At 37.6% G+C, this 9,225-nt stretch overlaps 2 protein-coding genes across 2 annotated transcripts; both read right to left on the minus strand.

Moving 5' to 3' along the window:
* Positions 1–304: 304 nt before the first annotated feature.
* LOC113007876 (cytochrome b reductase 1-like) lies at positions 305–2,522 on the minus strand. Its single transcript, XM_026144890.1, has 4 exons — positions 2,196–2,522; positions 1,475–1,683; positions 1,024–1,178; positions 305–923 (listed from the first exon to the last, which is right to left on the minus strand). The coding sequence occupies exons 1-4, from the start codon at positions 2,380–2,382 to the stop codon at positions 644–646; spliced, it is 831 nt and encodes a 276-aa protein (XP_026000675.1). The 5' UTR covers positions 2,383–2,522; the 3' UTR covers positions 305–643.
* Positions 2,523–4,574: 2,052 nt separating this feature from the next.
* On the minus strand, positions 4,575–7,028 carry LOC113007909 (DDB1- and CUL4-associated factor 17-like). Its single transcript, XM_026144959.1, has 5 exons — positions 6,835–7,028; positions 6,653–6,737; positions 6,366–6,449; positions 4,918–5,073; positions 4,575–4,834 (listed from the first exon to the last, which is right to left on the minus strand). The coding sequence occupies exons 1-5, from the start codon at positions 6,921–6,923 to the stop codon at positions 4,727–4,729; spliced, it is 522 nt and encodes a 173-aa protein (XP_026000744.1). The 5' UTR covers positions 6,924–7,028; the 3' UTR covers positions 4,575–4,726.
* Between the last annotated feature and the right edge of the window lie 2,197 nt (positions 7,029–9,225).

Raw genomic sequence — 9,225 nt, forward strand, 5'->3', positions numbered from 1 at the left:
CAAAATCCTGCGTTACTTATTTATGAACTTTTCCTTCACCCTGCTGGCAAGGAAAGAAGTGATTCTGACAACCTTGGTTTCTTTCTTTTTTTCTAATTAGTGCACCTGGTTAGTACTGTTTTAAATGTTCCACGTTTTTTTTTTCACATATGCAAAATAATATATGTATATATATTAAAAAAAATATTAACATCTACAATAATAACAATACAATCACTATCAAGAGCATGTAGTTTCTCTCTTTCACTACTGATTTAAATTTGCAATGTGAATAATGGAGACATTTTATATGTATCAAATGTTTATTATAAAATATACTGTCAGTATCAAACTAAGAAAATACAATAGAGTATTTAGTGTATAGAAAACCTGCAGTGATTAAATTGTGCAGTGTATGCCTATTTTTAAATCATTGTGTAATCTTAATACAGTAGTAGCTCACCATTATTTACATGCACTTACATAAACACTGGAGAAATGAAAAAAAAAATCAAAATGAAGTACTTTAAGGTGCGAGAGTGAAAACTAAAAAGAAACAAAGAGCGGTACAGGAATGTAACAATTTGATGCGTTCCTTTTGATTTCCCTTGTTCGTTTAAACTGGTTGCACATACATTAATCCACTCTTTTTTTACTTTTTCTATCAGTTAACCTGTTCATCAAATTTGTTACTCCTCTTCCTGGCATCTCCAGCACCGTGAGCATCAGATCCATCCGGCAGTTGAGACAATGCTGAAGTGACTTTACTGTTGTCCTCACCTCCCCCATTGGTATGCAGACTATGCAAGATCTGGTCACTGGGGCGTTTCCAAGATGTTCGAGTGGCAATCCAAAGAATCAGACCTCCAAAAAGCACCAGGAGGACTCCCAGTACGTTCACAAAAGTTGCCTCTGGGGGAGAATCCTTATACTTTGGGTCTTTCCTTTTGTGATGTAAACAGAGGAAAGTTATTCTCACTGTTCAGCATTTACACTGTATTCATCTCATTTTTAACTACTCTCACTCTCTATTTTAATACTTACAGGCCAAAGATGAGTTTCTCTGTGATGCCCATAAGTGCCACGGCTATGACACTGGTAAAAAGTAAAAGACCGCTGTAGACGTGGAGAGGCATAAACGCTGCTCTCCAGGACACAGGTGTAACTGGTATCAAGTACATGCCAACTCCAAGAACAAGCTGCCCATTGAAAGAGAGAGACAGATAAAACCCACTTCAGATCTGAAGACTGCTGTCCACTATGACTTAGTCTTTTAGAACCACCAGTAAGAGGTTCAGAGAAAAATGAGAAAGCTATACTGTTATACTTTAGATGTGTTAACAGTCCAGTCTAATGGTAGTAGTAGCTACAAAAACCCTGCAATAACTGTGCTTCTTAGGTAAAATGTTAGACGACACTCTTATCTTCAATATGTAACAAAAGTAGGTCTTTGTTGTAACTGCTTTAAAAATACCAAATGATTGCATCTATTTACCTGCAGACCGTACAGTATAACAGCCGTGAGGCCCAGCCAGCTGTGCAGACTGTACATGTTGGGAATGTTGGCACCATTGTGGAAGTCAAAAACTGCCACCATGGCTATAACAGCAAAAACGAAGGCTAACAAATTCAGTCCTGCATGAATGAACTTCATCATGAGTTTGCTGCACTGCCAGGTCCAGGGGAGCCTGTAGACTATTATTGCTGCAAGAGAGAGTAAGACAGGCAGTTAGCAACAACTTAAGGCAACAATAAAGCTTTTTTTTTTTTTAATTAAAATAAAATAAATTTGACTACATATTTCTAAAGTTGTAGGCTTACTTGCTTTATACTATCTAGGATGTAATGTTTGGGTCTCATAGCCTCATGAAAATCATATGGGGGGAAAAAAAGCACACAGGTGTTGTAATGCATGTAAAATCTATATGCCATGTCACAGTGCATGTTCAATCATAAGTTTCTCTCTTTAGATGAAGGACGAGTGTACTGCCAGCTTGTGATTCCCTCATTACGCAATGAAGGCTAGAATCAGGCAGGCAAGCAATCCAAGCCAGCCCACTTTGAAAAAGTCTTTGAAAAATGTGAAGGAAGACGTCAATTTTGGATTTTTATTTGCACCTTTTAATCCCGCAGATGTCGTGGTATAAGAAAAAGAAGTGCACTTTCAACAGTTAGTCTCAATTATGTCTTATAAAGATCATAAAGACCCTTCTTACCTATCCCCTGCAAGAAAATAAATCCAGTGACTGTTAATACCGGATGCCAGTTGAATTCGGCGAGCCCTCCATCCCAGGCCAAACCTTCCTTAAAATACAGAACCCATCTGAAGACGAAGATTATGGAAACAAAGCCGGCGGCGGTGGCGGCACACAAAGCCAGCAAGAAGTGCTTCAGGTTCTCCATCGGCGTCTGCAGCGGGGGAGAGGCAGAGACTGGACCGGAGCGGCTGCTGTCAGGTACAATAACAACTTACAACTCAGCGCTGCCCGTTGAGGAGGGACCGCGGTCACGTGACCCCGAGCTGAGAAAACGTTTGGAGGGAGGGTGTTTTGCAACTTTTGTCGTTACAGAAGAGAGTCTGGGATCGGTTTTATAAGATGTTTTGGGGGGTTTTTTGGTGCTGCGTCACCCTCTGACTCCCGTTACAACACAACTCCACGTCTACGCAGTCCTTCAAAGTCTGAGCTCCAGCGGGATTAAAGAAACAGCCATGTGGGCATGACTAGACATCTGTGGCTCTGGTTTTGCTTTGTACTGCGTTTTATGAATAGGCACTTTTCTCATTATCCCCCCTATTTATATCTTACTAATGCACCACAAGACACATTACAAAGAAAACATGAAGACAACCCTTTGCTCTTTTCTTTTAAAGCTATACCTACACTGTAAATATTAACGTGTCACTTACCCTGACAGACAGCTACAACATTTAGGGTTGGAACATTAAGACACATAATCCTACAAACAAGCTCAAAGCCACTTTTGTTACAACTGAAGATTCATTATTTAAAAACTTATTAAAGAAGAACACTTGAGTGGTTTTGCAGCTGGTGGCCACAGATCATTGCTCTTTTCTTATCCTTCCTGGCTGATTTCTTTTCTCTTATTTTATTTTGCTTTTTGTTGGTGTCAGTACCTTCAGCCCATTTGGGTTACAGAGGTAGTCCAGCTCCTCAAGGGTGAAACATCCATATGTGCTGTTGCAAGGTTTGCTGTGACTCCAAGGATCGTTTTTTTATTCAAAATATTTTTATTGGGTATTTGTGGATATAGTTTACAAAAAAAAAAAAAAAAAAAAAAAAAGAAGACAGAAAACACAAACTGTTTACAATGAATACAAAACAGAACTTCTCATGTTGGAACATTGTTTTCCTCTCTTATTATTTACCAAACATACTCCAAGGATAGTTTCAAGAATTTAGAGGAGACACCAAGTGTGCCATTACATGAGGAGAGCTGGACAGCGCCAAAGAATGGGATCAACCCAGCAGCAGGACCAATATCTGCTTCTTCATGTAAATGACAGTGGAAACACTGCCAGTGTCACTGCCCACAAAATGACCTACTCGTGCATGTTTCTGTCAGAAGGGATACAGGAAAAGGAACAGTTCTGCTAAACCATTTCCTTTTGGGGAGGGGTTGTCTTGTTGTTACCTCTCCACCACATCCGCTGTGACTTTGTGCCAAGACAGGGGAAAAGGATTCACACTGTGACAGATTGATATCCCTAAAGTCCTCCTTTAATTTTTGAGAAGTGTCAAGATTTGCAAAGGAAATTTGACTAATTCTGTGAGATAATATATGCTTTTGATAAACCTAACTTAAAGGTTAGCTAGAACACACAAACTAACTGGTTTCAATTTGGGGATCTATGCAGTAAAGAACAGACATACTTTATTGTACTGCTACTTTTAATTTCCTATGAGCATATTTAAGAGCTAAAATTAAGATATTTAATACCATCGCATCTTTTTTGTAAACTGAAGTCAATCAAAATGTGTGATACTATCTCAATATGTGGGACAAGACAAACACGTGATCACCCTAACTTCCCATTGTGACATTCTATTTTCTTGTATTACATCTTATATTGAATACAGAAACTCTTTATAAAAAATTATAGAAACTTGGTATACATAAGACTCCTGTTCCTGTTATGAGATTTTCCTTTCACGTTAATTTGGAGACTTTTTGGAAAATCAAAACCTCATATCTGTAACCCATGCATGTAAATAGACCCGCAATTTGCATGCGACAATCATTTGTGAAGTGTGACACTGTCACCACATTTAATCTGCATGAGTGCACTGCAGATGGCAAATCACTTTTCTGAAACGTACATCATTAGGATGGCGTCAAGCAATTTCATCAGCTCTGACTGTTAACATCAAGCAAACAATCGCATAACTATCTCAGATCCTGGCTCAGAGTAAATATCAATATCTTACAATTTGGATATGCATGACGGAAAAAGAGAAGGCTGAAATACAGAGCAACTTGGAAAAATATTTTATTTTATTTTTAGAATAAAGGAAAAAAGTCAGATCAAGTTTAATGGTACAGACTTAGAATAATCATAACAGAAAAAAAAATAGTGATAATCAAGAGTAATCATATGAACTTAGGATGCAAAGATCCATATATTTAAAAAAAAAAAATATATATATAGGAGAAGGAAATCATATTAAAAAAAATCTTAAGTGATCATGAAAAGCTTTACAGCAGCTTTGATTCAGTTTTGCACCGCTTATGTTTTGGTGGTGAACAGTTTGTAAACATGGCAGCAGAACTTGGCGTTCTTTTGTTCAATATGAACAATCGTGTCTTTGTCGAAGAACACCTCGTTTTTATTTGTCTGAAACAAAAGAGAAGAGCACACATTAATCCACATCCAGACTACTCGCCCTGATGTTTGCATACTCATGTCAAGTTACTCACCTCATCCCAGGTTTCAATCAAATCGATCGTCCGCAGTAATTGTCCGGTCTGGTTGTCATGGAGTTGGATGCACGCTCTTCCTTCTCCCTCCTCGCCATTGGTTACCACGATTGCCAAAAGGTCAAGCTCATCCTCATATTCCACCATTCGGAAAGTCTGCATAATCAAAAGGCCGTTGTGAATTAAGTGCTACGTACCATGTTCTCTTTAATGAACAGCTCTACTTGCCTGCAGTGTTTAAACCTGAAAGCTTATCAATGAAATTCTTCAGAGGACATTACCCAACACATATCTCACCTGAGGAAATGTGTAAGGACAATTAAATGTATAAAAATCAATTGAGCTGCCATCCTGAATATTCTGCACTTTAAATAAATATGCAGGTTTTTTTTTATTCTTCTAAAAATATTTTGGCGCACACAAAAGAGGCTTTGGCTTTCCCCCAGGAAATGGAAACTCCCACTCGCTCTCTGCCTTATGTTACATGGAGACCAATTTAGGTTACATACATACTCACCTCCAAAGGCCCATTTTGAGCCAGGAAACCTCTGAAAGGTGTTTTTAAGGACAGAGGCTCTTGTATGATGACTGAATTCGACTTAAGATCCTCATTCATTTTGAATTTTTATCACTGAGCTGTAAATCTATTTAAGCCTGGTGGGGTGTTGACAATACCTCATCAGCGTCTTACAGCTGATTGGGGAAGAAAAAACTGTTTTGCATGAAAATTCAGCTGCAAAGAGAAATAAACCCTGCATCAGTTTGCTAGTTTTAGCTGCAGATTTGCAGTATTAAGAGGTATTTACAGGAGAGGAAGTGTAGGCAGGATTGAGTCATGTCTGCCATGATGGATAAAATTGTCAACTGAATTTTTTTTTGTTTAGGTCTATTACAGAGGAAAAACTAATATATATCGCTTTTTGAATAAATAAGAAGAAAAAGATCTTATTTATATTAAGAAACAAATATATATATATAAATATAACTAAATAAATAATAAAAATGTTGATATTGTGTTTGCTTCTTGGTTTAAATAAGAGAACAACTTAATCCGGATTTGTGGATCCGTTTTGTCATCCAAACCCTTGGGGCATGCAAGGGACTTTGGGGGATGTCTCGTGGTGTCTGGCTTCAAAAATGACGGCAGCAGACGGTCTGCTTGTTCTGGCATGCTGTGAATTCTTGATTGGGATCTTGGGAGTTTTTAGATTTTGTCAACACCTTTCTGTTTTTATGGTGAGGCAAGCCACAACATCCTACAGGAGGAGCCTACTGGTGTACTCCAGAGGGGTATGTATGCTCTGTCATAGTGCATCAAGTCACTCAAGTAATTAACAAGAATGTCAGGACCCTTACTGCATTGTAAGAGGAATAAAAATATTATTCACTTCCTGTCACAATCATATATTGGTATTTAAGTTAGTAATTTAATTAGATCCTATTTTTACCTTTTGAGATGGGTCATCATCCAGTTGTTGAAATCTTTTTTTTACTGTGCGGCCTGATGAGGTCACAGTGACTTGGGAGATAGGCTACAAGAGATGGAAAGCATAAACTTTACATTTTCTGAAATTATAAACTATACGCATACAATTCACCTCTATAGGAGACTTCCATCTCTGTTGTAGCCAGGCTGATTTATTGTAAAAGGCTGATCCATCGCAGGTCAATTACATTTATTCAGAAAGCAAAGGACAGCAACTAAAAATCTCAAGCAAATAAATTTTACACTTACATTGTTTCGGTGGGTTTTCAGGGAGAAATCCTCAACGACCTTAGATGGCAGAGCACTGTTCAGTTCACCGAGGATTTTTAGGACACTGGAATATAAAAAAACCAAAACACAAATATTGTACAATAAGTATATTTGGCAAATAAGATAATATGATGATGTTAAATAAATACCGGAGCACTCACTTTATGGTGACAGGTCCCACATGGATAATTCTTCCTGAATCATCAGGATGAAAGAAGATCCCGTCGTTCTCAAGAGAGTAGGAGTCCATCTCTTGTACTCCGTTTGTTGCCTAATTTAATAAAATCAGAACGCAAAAGATGCAGATTTCTTACAGTTTCTAATTAGCACACAACTTAAAGACTCTTTCCATCAGGTCTGTTTTCTTGACAAAAAGGTCAAGATGCAAAGAGCAGGTGAGAAAGACAGGAAGTCAGATACAACAAAAAAACAACAGTGCAGAACATTGTAACAGACCCACGACCGACACATTCCCAAGGTTACATTAGTGGACAGTCTAAGCCTATGTCCACATGTACATGGGTATTTTTGAAAAGATTTTATGATTCTATCCGTTTGGGCCTTTCATCCACATGTAAATGGCGTTTTGTGTCACTGAAAACAGAGATTTTTTTAAAACTCCTGCCAGCGTGAAGATTTTCGAAAACTCACTTTTTGCATTTAGGCGACGAGGAAAACGGAGATTTACTCACACAACGTCAAAGGTGTGCACCGTTTTTGATGTCACGCTGTGCGCCACGTTATTGTTTACACTAGATTAATTTCTATAATGGCGGACATAGACAAAATACTATTGCTGTTAATCTGACTATCTGCATTTTTTACACTCTTACATATACAGGCGCAGTTTCTGTCCCTCCATTTAGAAAGACAGAGGCGTCAGAGTGAACTTCGGATGTGGTTTCTGCATTTAACACAGACGGTTTTAAATAAATTTAACTTTCAAGGTCCATTTTTAAGCTTTTCCAGCACATTACTAGAAAAAATAAAAAAAGAATGCATGTTCCGCTTATCATCACCTCAGTAAGGCCAAGTAAAAATGAAAACAAATCATTTTAGCTTGACTTAAATGTCCTTTGTTCCCCTTTTGTTAAAACATAGAAAACTGCACCAAAGACAAATACTGAAAAAGGAAATGGTGCACTATGCATATAGTGTACAAACTCAAAAAACAAATTTCTCTTAAAAATTAAAATTACAAATGTGAACAAATCAACTTGTTAAAGATATTCATCTCCACTTGAACAAAAACAACCCCACAAAAGAAGAAAACTGCACCAAACGCTCCAATAATACACAGCAAGGCCAAATTAATAAGTCTTCTCATCAGATATTGATGCTTCTTTCTAATGTGACACAAAAAAAGGAGACAGATGTTTGTTATTTTAACTAGTTAAGCACCTACATCCCCCAAAAATGGGGGCAAAAGGGAGGAGATCACGTTTAATCGTTTATAACTAGAGATGGCACGATACCACTTTTTTATGTCCGATACCGATACCGATATCATAAATTTGGATATCTGCCGATACCGATATGAATCCGATATAGTGTTTTTCAATCAACAAAACTGTTTTTTAAATATCTTGCTGCATTTTGTATAAGTTCATACTCAAGTTTAAAACAACAACTACACTAAAGCTATTCTGTTATACCTGTATGCAAAAGAGAATATTTCATAGTTCAGCAATACTGATCAATCTAATAAACTTAAACCTACACCATCCTCCCTATTCTGGTATTTTAAAGAGTACTTAGCATAAATATTAAGCAACCTAACTAATAGGGTTCCAACTCCCAGCAAAGACAAAAATAAATAAATAAAAAATAGGGAACCACCCCTCACGCGCCACCTCATGATGCTTAATCGACGTAATCAACCTTAATTTGATGCAGTGTGAAAAAAAATGCACAGAAATCAATTATTTTTCAAGAAATATTAAATAGATTCAACATCTTTCTTCAACAAAATTGCAGACTGCACAGATGGTACCTTCCCAAAGGAATAAATAGCTTACTAGGGTATATTAGACTTAATAGTTACTATATACAGTAATGGACTTCTATTCATTTTACATCAAATTAAAACTTTGGGTGTCAGATAATTATTTATTAAAAGCTCGACATTTTAAATGAGAATAAGAAAGAAAAGTATGTCTTTGTGCCCCCTTTTCCCTGTTAATGCCCTATCGGCCCCCCTGGCTAAACTTTGCTAGATCCGCCCCTGCACAGTTACCAGCGTCAGCTACGTAGAAAAAGATCCTCGAGTAGAAAGTAATATTAAATAAATTCTAACAACAGCTGATCAAGCTTAAACGTGCTGCTGTTGTTCAGCTGCTGGTTTCCTCTTTCTGGTGCAAAGTGGGCCAAAAGCAAACAAGAGACACGGACTCGCGACAGAAAAGCCGATCAGCTGATCATTGATCAGTTTCATGATTGAAGTCGCAGCAAGAAGAGGCAGTCGCTCCATATATATTTTATTTTTTTCCGATATCCGATCCAGTAACTTAGGTCAGTATCGGACCGATACCGATACGTAATATCGGATCGGT

Source organism: Astatotilapia calliptera, chromosome 16 (assembly GCF_900246225.1).
Source record: "Astatotilapia calliptera chromosome 16, fAstCal1.2, whole genome shotgun sequence".
NCBI lineage: Eukaryota > Metazoa > Chordata > Actinopteri > Cichliformes > Cichlidae > Astatotilapia > Astatotilapia calliptera.

Coding starts and splice junctions, on each gene's coding strand:
- LOC113007909 (XM_026144959.1), bottom strand. CDS start 6,923: ATGGACTCCTACTCTCTTGAGAACGACGGGATCTTCTTTCATCCTGAT. Junction 6,738..6,834: donor GTGGGACCTGTCACCATAAA/GTGAGTGCTCCG, acceptor TTTATATTCCAG/TGTCCTAAAAATCCTCGGTG. Junction 4,835..4,917: donor TGATTGAAACCTGGGATGAG/GTGAGTAACTTG, acceptor CTTTTGTTTCAG/ACAAATAAAAACGAGGTGTT.
- LOC113007876 (XM_026144890.1), bottom strand. CDS start 2,382: ATGGAGAACCTGAAGCACTTCTTGCTGGCTTTGTGTGCCGCCACCGCC. Junction 1,684..2,195: donor TATTTTCTTGCAGGGGATAG/GTAAGAAGGGTC, acceptor TCTCTCTTGCAG/CAATAATAGTCTACAGGCTC. Junction 1,179..1,474: donor TTATACTGTACGGTCTGCAG/GTAAATAGATGC, acceptor TTCAATGGGCAG/CTTGTTCTTGGAGTTGGCAT.